This window comes from Ceratotherium simum, chromosome 14 (assembly GCF_057802395.1).
Source record: "Ceratotherium simum simum isolate JZ-2026a chromosome 14, ASM5780239v1, whole genome shotgun sequence".
Taxonomy (NCBI): Eukaryota; Metazoa; Chordata; class Mammalia; order Perissodactyla; family Rhinocerotidae; genus Ceratotherium; species Ceratotherium simum.
This window is the reverse complement of record NC_141913.1, coordinates 12,890,285-12,907,904: the sequence shown is the minus strand read 5'-3', so window position 1 is coordinate 12,907,904 and position 17,620 is coordinate 12,890,285. Positions and strand designations below refer to the sequence as shown.

The following is a 17,620-nucleotide window of genomic DNA, read 5'->3' as shown; positions in this document are numbered from 1 at the left end:
TTAGTATTTTAGATAGAAATTAGAATAAATATTCTTGTCCCATCACCCATCCAAAGTAATAAATTTATAATTAATGAGTTAAAATGTATTGTACCTTTCTGTTTCTAATATATCCACTATATATTGCTTCTTTGTTTTTCTCCTTCTTCTCAAAATCTTCTTTAGAAAGCACAAGCTCATGAACATCTTGGGAATCTGCAGGTTTGCTTATCATCTGTTAAATATTAAAGAGTATTTTAAAAATTCCTAAAAGTTAAACTGGCTAACACATTTAGACAGAGTCAACCTCAAAATATTTTGATGAACTTTCATTTGTAAGAAAACTTTTTACTTACTCTGGCTGATTGTCCAACAAAGAAAACAGCCTGTTTGCCCCCAACACCAAAATAGGAAATATCACTATTTAAACTGCGTGGCACTGGTACTGGTCGAACATATCCTGAATGATCACTAAAATAAAACATCACATTAATGCAGTGATTTTAAACAAGCTCTTAGCGGCCAAAGGAAATTGTTACAGCACTTTTATTAAGTGTTAATAAAATGATCCCAAAGCCAGATAATACCCCAAGTCAAAGGTAAAATAAGTAGAGCTAAAAATCAAAAGACATCATCTATTCCAGCAGTTCTCCAAGTTTAGTTATTCCCCAGATTAACTGCATCAGTATCACTGGGAAGCTCTAAGAAATGCAAATCCTTGGGCCCACCCAACTAAATCAGAAAATCTCTCAGCAAACAGGAATAAATAAATATCTGTATCCTTATATATTCTTACGCCTCTACAATCTTTCCTTCAAAGTTATTTACTACTTCAAAACTCATTAAAATATTGTCTAAAGAATAATGAGAATTATAGTAAAGAGATTATTTCCATGCATCATGAGCTCTGAAGATGAAGAGCTCTGTATGACACTCTAACTGCACTATAACAACACTTTGGAGAGTAGGCATCCCTGGTCTCTCAAAATACAGGCAAGGTCTCCAGGGACACCATTTCCCAATATCAGAAATAAACAGAATTGGGGATGAGGCTGGAACCACTATTACACTAAATGGAAAGGGTAGAGAGCAGATGTGGCTTAGCTGGAAAGAATTAGAGAACACAAAGACATTCGAAGAACTTACCCATAAGAAACAAAGAAATAAAAGGAAGGGAAAATATCAAAGTGGGTCTAAAAGACATGAATGACTGAAGGAAAATATCTCACACAAGTTTAAGTGTAGTTACAGAAAGAGAAGAGAGAATGAATAAGAGCTGCAAATATTCTGGAACCACTAAAAGACATGGCTCCACAGATTCAGGCCAAAAGAGCTCAAACAGGATACATTAAAAAAATAAACCGACATCAAAGTAAACACCACAAACAAAACAGAAGAACTAAAAAACAGGGTGAGAGATAAAACAGGTTAGCATAACAACAGTTGTAAGACAGTGGAATATTATTTCCAAAGTGCCCAGAGAAAATCCATCAACCTAGAATTGTGAACTAGAGCTAAATAAAGAATTTACAGATAAAAACCAAGGGAATTTAACAGATTTGCTCTAAAGGAACGTTTCTACAAACACAATCTGAGATGAAAGGTTATCATAATATGGTAAGTACAAAGGTAACTTTTAAAATATGTGTTAAATGTTTTAAATGCCATTACAAAAAAATAGTGTGTATAAATTGTGAGATTTATAAAAAGTCAGACCTGAAATACTAGACAACAAAAGTATTATTTTGGGAAAAAAGTGACAATAAAAAGACACAATGAATTAAAAAAACAGAGAAAATAAAACAAAGAAATAATGGGATAAATAAAAATAATTTAATTGGTATAAATTATATATCACTCTATATATCAATAATCAAAATAAACATAAAGACAATGACCAGGAGAGCCACTGCAATACGAGACCTATAAAACAAAGCACACAAAAAAACTGCCCCCTCACAACATACAAAGCCACGGCTACACACAAACCTATCTCCACACAACAGACACAAACCTGCCCCGACACAACACACACAAAATACCTCCACACAAAAACTCCACACAATACACAAACACACCACCCCACAAAACACGCATGCACACTTACAATGCCCTCCCAACACCAGACAATGTCCAGACACCAACAATAAAAAGAACATCTTAAAGAGTCAGAGAAAACAGATACAAAGCATACTGAAAAACAAAGATAAGAATGACCACAGCTTTCTCATCTAAACTATGCAAGCCTGAAAAAAATGGAGTGATATTTTTAACATATTGAAATTTATAACAAACTCAACCTAAAATTCTTTACCTGGTAAAAATATCTTTAAAGGGGGAGGGAAAGATCCAGACTTTATCAGACATACAAAAGCTGAAAAAATTCATCAAGAGCAAACCTGAGTTATGAAAACTGTTAAAAGACCTTCAGAATTAAAACAATGCTATTTGGATTTAAACAGGAATGAAGACCACCAGCAATGGTAAATATGTGAGTAAACATATATTGACTCAGGGACTCAGATACTTTTATGCGAACGTTCATAGCAGCATTATTCAAAAGAGACAAAAGGTAGAAACAAGCCAAGTGTCCACTAACCTATGAATAGAAAACAAAATAGCTGTACACTTCAGCCAAAAAAAGAAATGAAGTTCTGATCCATGCTACAACGTGGATGAACCCTGAAAACATTATGCTAAGAGAAATAAACCAGACACAAAATGACAAATTTGTATGATTTCTCTTAAATAAGGTACCTAGCACAGGCAAATTCATTGAGACAAAAAGTAGAATAGTAGTTACCAGCAGCTAGAGTTAGGGAGAATAGTTATTGCTGAATGGACACAGAGTCAGTTATGCGGTGGGGATGAAAAATTTTGGAAATACATAATGGTAATGGTTGCAAAACATTGTCAATATAATTAACACCAATGAAATGTACACATTAAAATGGTCATAGCAAATTTTATGTTACACTTTTTTCACCATATTTTTAAGAAAAAGATACTTAAAAAGACAAACTATAAAAACAGGGAGTAGAGAAGTGGTTGACTGGCTGAGTAGCGTGAGAAATAGGGAGAGGTAGGTAAAAGGGTATAAACTTTCAGCTATAAGATGAATAAGGTCTGAGGATCTAATGTATAATATTATGGCTACAGTCAATAACACTGTATTGTATAACTGAAATCTGCTGAGAGTATAACTTAAATGTTTTCACCAAAAAAAAAGATAAATATGTGAGGTGACTGATGGGTTAATTAACTAGCCAGAAAGAATCCTGTTTAAAGCAACACAACTAGAATATACTTTGATATTTGTAATATATATCAACGTAAAATGTATAAAAACAAAAACACAAAGATCAAGACAGGGTAAATGACATGGATGGTACTACCGCGGTGTACTTAAATGTGAAATGGTGTAATAATACTTGATATAGACGGTGATAAATTAAAGGTGTATACTATGAATCCTAAAGTTACCAGTAAAAAAAAAACGGAGTAACAACTAACAAGCTAACAAAGGAAATAAAATGGAATCTCACACACACACAGACAAAATACTCAATTTGAAATAAGGCAGAAAAAAAGGAAAACAGGAAAAATGAAAAACAAATAACAAAGATGGTAAGTTTAACTTCAAACATACAATAAATCACATTAAATGTAATTGGTCTAAACATCCCAATTAAAAGGGAGAGATTGTCAAATTTTAATACACAGCTATATGCTGCCTAAAAGAAACTGTCTTTAAATATAAAGAGATAGTAGGTTAAAAGGTTGGAAAAAGAGTTACCATTTTAACACTAATAAAAAGAAAGCTGGAGTAGCTATGTTAACATCAGATAAAGTTGATTAAATATCATCAGGAAACGAAGAAAGCACAATTAAATTCATGGGTAGTAAAAGACTACTTTTTGCCTTCTGAGTTTTTAAAATTATGTAAGACTACTGAAATCAAAATAACACTGTCTGATGTGGTTCTCAATGTATGCCAAAGTAATACTTCAGAAAACTAAATTACAAATGGGAGAGAGTTATAGGACCTACGTAAATTAGTGAGATTTCTGCAATTCATTTTAAGTGGTAAAATGTCCATACTAGTAGACTGTACTAAGTTATGTATGTATACAGTATTCCCTAAAGCAACTATTAAAAAAAAAGATATACTCAAAACCACTATAAAGAAAATAGTACACTAAAATATGTTCAAGTAAACCACAAAAAGTCTGGAAAAGAGGGAAATCAAAAACAAAGGGAATAAATAGAAAAGTTAAAACATGACATACTTAAGTCCTAATATATCAATAATTATGGTAAATGTAATGGTACAACTACACTAAAATTGGCAGAGTGAATAAAAAAATGATCCCACTATATATCTGTCTACAAGAAACTCATTTCAAATATAATGTTATAGGTAGTTTTAAAAAAAATGGATAAGAAAAGATATACCATGCAAACATGAATGAAAATAAAGCTAGAGTGGTTATACTAATATCACATAAAATATACTTCAGAGCAAGAAAATTACCAGGGACAAAGAGTAGCATTACTAATGATAAAAGGGTCAGTTCACCAAGAAATCATAATTGTAACTGTGTATACACAAAATAACACAAGTTCAAAATGCACCAAGTAAAAATTCAGAGAACTGAAAAGAGAAATAAACAAAGCTGCAAATAAGTTATACTCTTCTCTTAGTCACCAACACAGAGAAAATCAGCAAGGAGATAAAAGAACTGAACAATATCACCAACCAACAGAATCTAACCAGTAACATTTACAGAACACTCCTCACAACAGCAAAACACACATTCTTTTCAAGGACACATAGAAAATTCACCAAAATAGATCATATTCTGGATCGTAAAACAAATCTCAACAAATTTAAAAGAACTGAAACCACAGAGACTATGTTCTCTGACTATAATGAAATCAAACTGCAAATGAACATAAAGACAAGAAAATCTACTGCGAACAATTGGAAACTGAACATCACATTCCTAAAACAATCCATGGATCAAAGAGCAAGTTGCAAGGCAAATAAAAATAACTCTGAACTGAATGAAAGTGAAAAATACAGCATATCAAAACCTGTGAGACGCAGCAAAAATAGTTCTGAGAAGAAAACTTATAACACAAAACAGTCATCTTAGACAAGGTCTCAAATCGATAATCTAAGATTCCACCTCAAAATACTACAAAGGAGCAAAATAAACTGAAAGCAAGGACATAAATAATAAAGATAAGAGCAGAAATCAAAGAATCTGAAGACAGAAAAACAATACAGAAAATTTATCAATGTGAACAGTTTCTTTGAAAACATTACCAACAACTGTACACCAATAAACTTGAAACTTTAATGAAATGGACTAATTCTTAGTAAAATATAACCTACCAAAACTAAATCAACAAGAAATAGAAAGCCTAAATAGTCTCAGAACTCTATTAAAGAAATCAAAGCAACAGTTAAAAATTGCTCCCACGAAAACATACCAGACCCAAATGGTTTCCTAAGTGAGTTCTGTCAAACTTGCATAAGTGGTAGAGGTATAAATTAATAGTCACTTAGGAAAATAGTTTGCCATTACCTTTTAAATTGGAACATTCATTTTTATAACCCACAAATTCCCTCCCCTTGGGCATACACCTAAGAACTTACATAGATCGGGACCAGGAAACATATATAACACAACATACCACACTACACACACACACCCACCCACCCACCCATAGGTAAGACAGTACTGCTCACAAAAGGAAGCCAAATGTTCACTGGCTGGAGAATGGATAAATACAGTGTGATTTCTTTTCGGTATGCACAAAAGATTACATGGTTATGAAAAAGAATGAACTACAGACCCACACAAAGATGTAACCTTAGTAACCTAACATTAAGTGAAAATGCAAGTCCCTCATAATCATACATAAAGTATGATTACCTTTTTTCATAATATCAAAAAAAAAGCAAAATTGGATATACATATTTTTAAAAAACAAAGAAAAACAATTCAAGATGCTTAATTTTGGTGGGGAGAAAAGAAACAGAATAAGGGAGCACACAGACGTAAGTTTTAGGAAATATTCTACTTATTGGATTGGGTGGTAGACTCTGGTTATTGAACTTATTAAATTTTTCAATAAATAAACTTTAAAAGAGCTAGGCCTAAATTGATAAATTTTTATAAACCAAGAATATTATTAATCAAATTCTATGGACCTAATGTCTATTAAGAAAAATAAAAAGAATAAATGGGTTCTAAGACTTGAATTACTATGGCAATACTTCTGGGAAACAGGCTGAAAATACCCTCCCCTAAATATTCTTCTTAAAAAACGTATGGGGAAGTACACAAAAGTTTAAGGAGAGGGACGCTCAGAGATAAAATACATACATACTTAATCTAATTCAAAACTAAAGAATTCTGTTCACTGATTAGGAATGGACATACAATCACTAGGCAGTAAGTCTCCTTTTTCAACCCAAACCATCCATGCAAACCCAACTTAGGCAAAAACCTTGTCATGGCAAATAAGGCTGAAAAATACCAATTTCCAGTAGGTTTCAGACTTCTATAAATGAGTCCAGAAAAATCCATATTCAAGGCTATATCCATATTCAAGGGCTATATAAATATCCCTTCATGAAGATAGATAAAAGCCGAAAAATAATCTAAGACCTTGAGAAACAATTTTGCATCATAGAAGCAGTCTTCTGGAGAATTTAGAAAGTCACTTCCCTCAGGAATAAATTTATGTCACAGTCCAAAACAAGTTTTCAAAAATATCTCATTCATATTCTTGATACAATATAAGACGACACTCTATCTTTGTGAGACATGAGTATTTATTAGGAAAGAAGCAAAATCCTCATGGAAACAAGTTATAAAAAGTATTGAAAGTAAGAAAAAGGAACAAGAGAGATGATCAAATTAGTAAAAGAAACTAAAAACAATAAAAGTGATTGCCAGGAAATACAGTAGAGTGACTACATACGTATATTTATATCTCACTATCTCAAATCTACCAAAGGGAAAAAAACAGCCACAATGAAAAAAGCTTCACTTCCAACAAAACTTACAAATGGCCACAGATCTCTTTTAGAGTTTCTGGAATAAATCTGAGAGACACAATGAATATAACCAAATTAATGTAGAATGTCTAAATGTGACATACTCATTCTCTAAATTCAAGTAAATACAAATATCAGAAAGTAAATGAAAGCTCACCTTAATATGCAGAAAAATATTGAAGACAAGCTTTTTCTTTAGGAAAATTAGGGAAAAATCCTGTTGGAAGTCCATTCCTACAACCTAAAAATGGCATTGGGAAGTGGGCCATGTGGCATGCTATATTTATTTTCCCAAAAATGGCTCCCTGAGTTGAGAGCCTTTTAATTGCTGAGCAAGTTGAAAGTGCAGAAAGTAACACTGACCCAACACATACCTGAATTATGGCCATCCAGCAGACCTAACTAATGTCACTCTTCTTTCTTCCATAAAATAACTAAATGAACACACAGTATTACAATTAAGTTCTACAGATCTAATGTAACTTCTAGGGCAATGATTATAATAGTGCCCAAGTTATGAGCAAATTTTCTAGGTTCATGTAATGTTCTATATCTTAATAGGGGGTTTGGATTACACAGGTGTATGCATTTGTCAAAAATCAGTTAATAGAGGGAGCACTTCCAGAATGGCAAAGGACCTATGAAGATCTACTGCTTGATAAAAACAGTAAGAACAGCCCCAAAAGTTGTCAAAATCAACTTTTTCAGAACTCTAAAAATTAACCAATCCAAGGAGTGTTTATTCAAGACACACGGCTGAATCTCGGTAAGAAGAGCTAGCTCCGTAATGTTTTAACATGCCTTATCCTATTCCCCTCTCACCAGCTCCACAGAAGCCTTGAAAACCAACAGTCCTGCAAGCATGGTGAAAACTAGCAATTTAGGAGTCACTGGATTACGTCTGGAGTTCCCCAAGAGCCCCTTCTCCACAGAACTGTCATTATTAGATCTGACAGTTTCCCAGGAACCCCCACTCACAGGGTGTCTTTATTTAACGTAAGTCAGAATTTGCTCACTGTGAACAGCTTTTTCCCCTGCATCGTTTGTCCAAAACAATCAGTGGCAATTGTTTATCATCAGAGCTAACTAAGGCAATGAAATCAGTTGGGAGCAAACAAGAATCTGGCCAAAAACTTACAAAGAAACGCTGAGGAATGAGAGGTCCACAATGGTTTTTAAAAGCTCCACATATTCATGAGAATTGAACTGAAGGTTAGTGGGATAAATAGTAAATAGATATGTAGTAAAGCAACTTCAATGGTAGAAACTAGGTGTAAGTATCTGGGTATTCACTGCAGAATTTCAACTTTTCTGCATATGTGAAAATGTTCATAAAATGTTGAGGAAAAGAACAGGGCTAGGAAACACTCAGACCCAGGCTGTGGAACATTCTACAACTAGTCTGAACTCTACAAAAAGAATGACAATTTCATGAAAGACACAAACATGGGGAATTATTATAGAATAAAGGAGACCAGAGAGATACGACAAAGAGAAAAAAATCTGAATATGGACATTAGCTATTTTGAAGCAATAATAAATTTCTTGGGTGTGATAATGGCATTATGGTTATTTATGAGAACATCCCTGTGAAGTAGATACATGCTACAGTATTAAGTAGTGAAATGGCATAAAGTCTGCAACTTACTTACTTAGTACCACGGTCAGTAAGAGTTATAAAGAATATTGACAGATTAGAACTCTCACCTCATCTCCCTCTATTCTCCTCTTCATATACTATATTCTAACCACATTGATCTTTCTGTCTCTCAAACAAAATAAGCTGATCACAATTTCAGGGTCTTTGTCTTTGCTGGTCTTTCTTCTACTCGGAATACTCTTCCCCCAGGTCCTCATTTGAGCATTTTCTTCTAATTATTAAGCCTCAACTCAAATGCAACCTAAAAGAAGCTGCCCTCTTCTCTAATCACCTTACTGAAAGCAGATGGCCGGCCATCAGGGTCTAACACATTACTCGATATTTTCTTAACAGCAATAATCAATAACTGAAACGCTTTTAAATTTTTTTGTGTGTTTACTTCTGTTATTCTCTCTACTACAACGTAAGCTACAGGCCAAGACAGCTGTTTTGCACTTTTAGGCTGTCCTTTCTTTTCGTCCATAGTCTGTCTCCTGTGACATCCATCCTTGTATCCAGCAAAAACTAAATTGGAAGCAGTAAAGCAACTGATAACCTTTTCTACAGGAGTAGAAGACGGGGAGTGAGAGAGTATATCTGATGCTAACAGAAACTGGAGTGGGACAAGGGACTGACACTGGACTCAAAGACAGTACGAGTACATAACAACTATAACAATTTATTACTTATTAACACAATACCTATAAAGCTAGAACCAAAGCCAGCAACAGGCAGATTTCCACCAAATATTAAACAAAATTTCCCTAACATCTGGATTAAGTTTAAAAGTTTGTGTTCTGCTACAATCAGAATCAATGTTCCATGTATTCAGCTAGGATTTAACTTTTTTATTTTTTGTGTGTGAGGAAGATTGGCCCTGAGCTAACATCTGCCAATCCTCCTCTTTTTGCTGAGGAAGACTGGCCCTGGGCTAACATCCATGCCCATCTTCCTCCGCTTTATATGGGACTCCGCCACAGCATGGCTTGACAAGCGGTGCGTCGGTGCGCGCCCGGGATCCAAACCTGCGAACCCCAGGCCACCACAGCAAAGTGCGCTCACTTAACCTCTTGTGCCACCAGGCCGGCCCCAGATTTAACTTTATTTTAATAAACTGTAGACTCTACTTCTTTCTACTCTTCCACTTGATTTAACTAACACTGTTCTAACTTTTTTGCCCAATCTACCACCTGTTCTCCTTTCCCTTCTACCTAATATTTCTATCATATGCTAAATTCTATCTTTAGACTATAAAAGACAGTGGTCTTTGCCTTCTCTATGGCTATTTTATAAATCTCTGAAGTGACAAGTACTCATAAAAACAGTGAAGAAGAATGGCTGTAGAAAAGTCTGAGGCCATGATGCAAAGTGAAATAAGTCAGAGGGAGAAGGCCAAATACCGTATGATTTCCTTCATTAAGTAGTAGATAATAACAACAATAAACAAACACATAGGGACAGAGATTGGATTGGTGGTTACCAGAGGGGAAGGGGGGAGGGTGGAGGGTGAAAGGGATAATTGGGTACATGTGTGTGGTGATGGGTTGTAATTAGTATTTTGGTGGTGAACATGATGTAATCTATGCAGAAATAGAAGTACAATGATGTACACCTGAAATTTTTACAATGTTATAAACCAATGTTACTGCAATAAACAAAAAATTTAAAAAAAAAAAAAAAAACAAAGAAAAGTCTGAGGCCAACAATGAGAAGTAATAACCAAAATGATATCTTATATTTATTGACTGCTTACCATGTGCCAGGCTCTATCCTAAAGTTTACATGTACTAACTCTCTTGGTCTTCACAAAACCTTATGAGCCATTATTCCCATTTTACAGATATGTGAACAGAGACAAAGAGAAATACCTTGAACAATGTCATACAACTAGTAAGATTAGAATTCAAATCAGGCCAAATGATTCCAGAGCCCTTGTTCTTCACTATATTGCCTCTCACCATGGCACTGTTAAGTCTACAAATTTGATGAAAATTCTGAGGGGGCTGAAATTTCAGAAATGAGAAGACAAATGTGCTAACTATATTAATTTTTGACATATTATTGAGACTGATCCTTAAATTTGACTTTCCTTGACACAGCAAAGAGCAAAACAGGACATGAACAATTTTATTTTATTTATTTTTCCCCCAAAGCCCCAGTAGATAGTTGTACGTCATAGTTGCACATCCTTCTAGTTGCTGTATGTGGGACACGGCCTCAGCATGTCCGGAGAAGCGGTGCGTCGGTGCGCGCCCAGGATCCGAACCTGGGTCGCCAGCAGCGGAGCGCACACACTTAACCGCTAAGCCACGGGCCGGCCCAAAACAGGACATGAACAAATACTAACTACTTAACAAGAATGCCAAGAAGAGTCTTCCCAAGTATGTTTTCCAAAGTACACAACATATCTTAAAATATCAAAAGACTTGTGGGTCATTACTCTTAATAGAATTCAGCTAATATCCCAAGGACCTAAATCTTTATATCCCTCACAGCTTCTAGTATATTTTGTTTCCTCTATGACAGTCTCATTCAGGGTATTCTCCACAAACATATTCTGATTCAAAACTCCTGACTAGATTCTATTCCCTAACGCTGTGAATGTTTTGTAATGCAGAGCCCTGAAAGTAGAGCAATAATGAGCTCAGCAGAACTACATGTGGTTTGTTAAACATTTTGCAAGTGGTATCAAGTGATTTCGAAAGCCTATTTTAAAACCATTCTACTGGGCCGGCCCCGTGGCTTAGCGGTTAAGTGCGCGCGCTCTGATGCTGGCGGCCGGGGTTCGGATCCCGGGCACGCCCCAAGGCACCACTTCTCCGTCCAACCCGAGGCCGAGTCCCACGTACAGCAACTAGAAGGATGTGAACCTATGACATACAACTATCTACTGGGGCTTTGGGGGGAAAAAATGAATAAATAAAATCTTTAAAACCATTCTACCGCTCTAGCTACTACACAGCTTCCATCAAACTTAAGGCAGTAAGGAAAGGGGGAAAAGCTCCGAAGTACTCAACTTATCAACCTAACTCCTACATACCTCAGGAAATGCAAAAAGAATCGTTCAGTGGAAGGGCACAATATGATTTAAGTAGTTTTGACTATTTCTAAGTATTGATCACAAAAATTCTATAATATAAAAATCTGAATAAATATGCTGGTAACATCAAAATCTCCAACATATCGTGTATAATTTAAAGAAATCAGTTCTTATCCTTATTAAAATACCCAGCTGCCCATTAAAAAAGTGAGTAAGGTTTTCTAACCTTTCAAAGTCCCCTTGCCTTGTAAATTTTGACAACCTATACACGGCCCAGTTGTTAAGCTGTTTAGAGGTCATTCCTCTTCCATTATCTATCACTGCAACGGCAGGTTTTCCTTGTGTTTCATCAAAATGCTACGAAATAAAATAAGTTCAAAAAGACAGGAAAAGTCAAATCAATATTAAAACCATGAAAAGTTTAATATAAAAAAAGCGATTCAATGGGCTCACTCATACTTTGCTGGTGGAATTGCAAATTAATACAATTTTCTGAAAGGCACTTCAGCTGTATGAATCAAAAGTTTTAGAATTCTTCATGTCCTTTAACCCAGAAATTCCATTTCTCAGAATTTAGTTTGAGAAACTAACCAGAGACATATACAAAGACCTATAAGGATGTTCATCATGCCAGCATTGCTAACAATGTCAAAAATACAGGAAAAAAAGTCTTAATGTTCAACAATAGTAGACTGATTACATAATTTATATTATAGTCAATAAACCAAACTGCAGCAATGGTGTATTATATTGCAGAATATTCATGATATGGCAATGTTTACAACGTATTGTTAAGGGAAAGTAAAAGATCACAAAAAACAAAATGTACACTATGATCATACATACATGTATACAGACATGCATAGAAAAAAGGGCATGTGAAAAATCTTAACAATGAAGATACATCAGATAATTATTTCCACTTTTAGTTAATTTTCTAATTTTTCCCCAATGAACTTGTAGTATTTCTAAAACAGTTAAATTGCTTTACTGTATTATTTTCTTACCAATTTGATCTGTATTCTTCTAATACCAGTGTTACGAGAAGTAGCAGACAATGAATTGTCAATTAATTCCGCAAGAGCAAACGCTGGAAGAGAATGAGAAACATATCGCTTAACGTTTCCCTCCCAAATACCTCACATAAAAGTTCCAAGTAGAAGAAACTTGGAAGCACCTTAAGCCATCACTTTTATTTTCCAAAGAGCTAGAATTAGAGTATTATCCTGATCCTAACGATATAATACGTAATAAAGGCATCATCACCAATCACCACCAGCATAAAAACGCAGTCATCAACCAGTATTTGTATGGCACTACTACGGCATGAGTCAAGCAGCCATGATTCCTGGCTTCAAGAAATTTATAATCTAAAGACAGACATACAGACATAAGAGACAAACCAAAGACCATAACCATAAAATCAAACAGTAGTCTGTGGTACGTAATTACATCATGCACAAGTCAAAAGTAAGCACATTTACAGACATGGGGGCAAATATAAAGCAACTATAAAAGTGTCTACTAAGAGCTAATTTAGATATAGAAACTTTATGACTAACAGTAATTTGTAAAATGGCAGAATATGTCTGCTTAATTGACACAGAACTGCTATTGATTTCCTAGTACACAACCAAGTTGACATTCAATTTATCACTGACTCAGCATTGTTCCTAATATTCTCCTTTATTCAAGGTCACTACTCAAACTATTTCCTACTTTTATTCCCTTAATGAAAAAGGGCAATATACCAAATTTATGTCTCTTACTTCTACTGAAGCTTAACCTAACTAAAGCTGTAACTAATCCACAGAGTAGCACTCCAACAAGAACTTCCACACTCTCAACATTTACGAGATGGCTATTTATAAACTAGTTAGAAAGAAGTTACCACAAATTAGTTGTAAGGATCTGGCTGAGGGTAATAACTCTAGAAAATGAAGAAGGGACATTGTAGGAAATAGGAGGAAAAACGAGTTAAGAGAAATTTGGAAGGAGGAAATGATTAGAATTTAGTATCTAATCTAATAGGATATAAAAGGAGAAAGAAAAAGAAATCCAAGATGGTTTTGAGTCTTTGCTCTAGAAAACTAGGTAAATGGTTATATTTCTCATAAAGGGAGAATTTAGAGGGGAGGAAAGAAAAATGCAGTTTTAGATGTGATGCCCTACCACTGTATCAAGCTCAATGAGTAGAGGTGTTCCATCTGGAGCTGGAACAGATATTGTGCTTACTTGAGAGAATAAAGATAAGCAGAGATACAGATTTTTGCTTCACTGAAATAGAATAGCTAAGGCTTAAATTAGTTCACTAAGTAAGAGAAAAGTATAAAAAGAAAGATCAGCGTGACTTGAAGAAATGTCCACCACACAGTCAAGAATAACCAGAAGCAGCACCAAAGACAAAGGAAGCAGAAGCAAGGAAAGACCCAGGAACGTAATGTAAAGTCACAGAAATCAAAGCAAGAGTTTAAACGGTGAGATTCTCTGCTTATTCATATAATGATGGTAGGAATGAAAACTGGTACAACCAATCTGGAAGGTAATCAATCTATATCAAAAGTCTCAAAAATGAATATATCTATTGACTCCACAATTACACATTTAGAAATTTATCCCCAGAGAGAGAATTAAAGATTCATTCAATATGCAAATATTTAAGCACCTACTATTTGCCAGGCATTGTTCTAGGAACTTAACACAACAGACAAAAGTCCTGTTCTTGCTGACTTAACATTCTAGTGGAAGAAGATGGGAAATTAAATATAATCATAATAAGTAAATTCTTTAGTATGTTAGAAGGTGGTATGTGCTATGGAGAAAAGAGTCATTTTAAATAGGTGATCAAGGTAAGTTTTGTTGAGAAGGTAACAGATAAACAAGTCTTAAATGAGGTGATGGAATGAGAGAGGGGCTATCTGGGGAAAGGGCATTCCAGGCAGAGGGCCCTATGCTGAGAAGAAAGCTGGTACTGAAATGGAGTGAACAAGCAAGGAGAAGAGTTGTAGAAACAAACTCAGAGAGGTACAAAGCAGAGCCGCTAAGGCCAAGTACGTAATTGTAAAGACTGTGGCTTTTACTCTTAAGTGAAATGGGGAGCCATGAGTGCTTTCAATAGAAGAATAACACGATCTGACTTCTCAAACCTTATGTGGACAGGCATGAAAAGACAGAGACGAGTTAAGGGGCCACTGTATAATCTAGGCGATACAATGGTGCCTCAGACCTGGTGTTAGCAACAAAGTGACAAGAAATGGTCATTTCTAGATAAACATTGAAGCCAACAGGATTTTCTGACAGATTGAATGAAATGTATGAGAAAAAGTAGAAACAATTTGATTTTTGGCTTAAGCAACTGGAAAGACAGAGAAATGATCAATCTAGACGGGAAAACTATGTGTAGTTATAAGATGCAGTGAAGAGATCAGGGTTCCCATCTTAGATATTCTAGTGGAGATGCCACATGGGCAGCTGGAGAGACAAAATTGGAATTCAGAAGATAAGTCTGGTATTTCTTCAGTATTTAACTAAAAATGACCATTTCTCACCACCTCCAATTGGGAGTCACCGCTAAAAAGATGGTATTTAGAGCCATGAGACTGGATGGGATCACCAAGCCAGGAAGTATGAGAAAATAAGGACCAACAACTAAGCTCTGAGGCACTTCAACATTAAGAAGGTGGGGAGAGAAGAGAGAAGGCAGCCAGTGAGATGGGAAGAAAACAAAGAGTGTGGTCTCTCAAAAGACAAGTGAAGATTATACCAAGGAGGAAGAAGTGATAGACTGTGTCAAATAATGCCCGGAGTAAAATGAGAACTGAAAATTGATCACTGGACTTAGTCATCGATGACCTGAAAAAAATAAGTACAGGAGAGTGAATAGGAGACAATGAGAGAAGAGGCACTGTAGACAGTGAATACAATCAACTCCTTTGAGGAATTTTACTGCAAACAGGAACAAAAAATTGGGTAGTGGAAGGAGTAAGATTATGATGTTGTTAAAATGAGAGAAATAAGAACTTTTTTTGAATGAAAAGAACAATGTCAGAGGTAATAAATATACTGCTTATGAGTTCAAGCTCTGAAGTCACCCTGCTTGGTTCAAATCCTGGCTCCAACACTTACTAGCAGGTCGGCCTTTGACAAGTTACCTAAAATCTCTCAGCCTTAGTTTCTTCTGCAAAACAGGGTCATTACCTAACATTAGCTACCACAGAGGATTAAGGATTAAATGAGAGATGCTCATAAAGCACTTGGCACAGTGCCTGGCACTGTAGCTGACAGCAGTCATAGTACTAGTAGCAGTAAAGGTAAGGATATGCACAAAGATTCAGCCACAAGAATAGTCAGTCATTTGTAACAATAAAAAAACCTGAAATAACCTAAACGTCTAATAATAGAACATTTTTCAAATAAATTGTGGTATCTAAATACTGTGCAACCACTAAAAACAAACGTATACTGACATAAACAGGTATATAGCAGGAGATATTGTGGGTTCGGTTCCAGACCACAATAAAACAAATAACACAATAAAGTGAGTCACACTAATTTTTTGGTTTCCTAGTGCATATTAAAGTTATGCTCACTCTATACTGTAGACTACTAAGTGTACAGCAGCATTATGTCTAAAAAAACAATGTACGTACCTTAATTAAAAAATACTCTATTGCTAAAGAAGGCTAACTATCATCTGAGCCTTCAGCGAGTCATCACCTTTTTGCTGGGGAGGGTCTCAATGTTGATGGCTGCTGACTGATCACTGTCGTGGTTGAAGGTTGGGGTGGCTGTAGCAATTTCTTAAAATAAGACAACAATTTTAAGTCTGCCACATTGACTGACTCTTCCTTTCATGAACCATTTCTCTGTAGCATGTGATGCTGTTTTATAACATTTTGCTCACAGTAGAACTTCTTTCAAAATCGGAGTCAATCCTCTCAAACCCTGCCACTGCTTCATCAACTAAGTTTACATATTATTCTAAAGCCTTTGTTGTCATTTCAACAATCTTCACAGCATCCTCACCAGGAGCAGATTCGATCTCAAGAAACCACTTTCTTTGCTCATCCATAAGAAACAACTCCTCATCTGTTTAAGTTTTATAATGAGATCGCAGGATTTCAGTTACATCTTCAGATTCCACGTCTAACTCTAGTTCTCTAGCTACTTCCACCACATCTGCAGTTACTTCCGCCACTGAAGTCCTAAACCCCTCAAAGTCATCCACGAGGGTTGGAATCAACTTCTTCCAAACTCCTGTTAATGGTGATATTTGGACTTCTTCCCATGAATCATGAATGTTCTTAATGGCATCCAGAATGGTGAATCCTTTCCAGAAGGTTTTCTTTTTTTCTGTGAGGAAGATCAGCCCAGAGCTAACATCCATGCTAATCCTCCTCTTTTGGCTGAGGAAGACCAGCTCTGAGCTAACATCTATTGCCAATCCTCCTTTTTTTTTTTTTTTTGCCCCAAAGCCCCAGTAGATAGTTCTATGTCATAGTTGCACATCCTTCCAGTTGCTACATATGGGACGCGGCCTCAGCATGGCCGGAGAAGCTGTGCGTCAGTGCGTACCCGGGATCCAAACCCGGGCCGCCAGTAGCAGAGCGTGCGCACTTAACCGCTAAGCCACGGGGTCGGCCCTCCAGAAGGTTTTCAATTTACTTTGCTCAGATCCATCAGAGGAATCACTATCTATGGCAGCTATAGCCATAGGAAATGTATTTATTAAATAATAAAACTTAAAAGTCAAAATTAATCCTTGATCCATGAGCTGCAAAACGGACGCTGTGTTAGTAGGCATGAAAACAACATTAATCTTGTTGTACCATCTCCATCAGAGCTGTTGGGTAACCAGGTGCCTTGTCAATGAGCAGTAGTATTCTGA

At 35.7% G+C, this 17,620-nt stretch overlaps 1 protein-coding gene across 3 annotated transcripts in view; it reads right to left on the bottom strand.

The window, feature by feature from the left end:
* Window positions 1–17,620, bottom strand: part of SMCHD1 (structural maintenance of chromosomes flexible hinge domain containing 1) — a 129,208-nt gene that overhangs the window by 100,920 nt on the left and 10,668 nt on the right. For all 3 annotated transcript variants that reach the window (XM_087439050.1, XM_087439049.1, XM_004421023.3), the window contains exons 4-7: window positions 12,741–12,823; window positions 11,960–12,090; window positions 336–450; window positions 95–214 (exon numbers count right to left, since the gene is read on the bottom strand). In XM_087439050.1, the coding sequence (XP_087295176.1) occupies window positions 95–214; window positions 336–450; window positions 11,960–12,090; window positions 12,741–12,823 (449 nt within the window). The remainder of the gene's footprint in view (window positions 1–94; window positions 215–335; window positions 451–11,959; window positions 12,091–12,740; window positions 12,824–17,620) is intronic.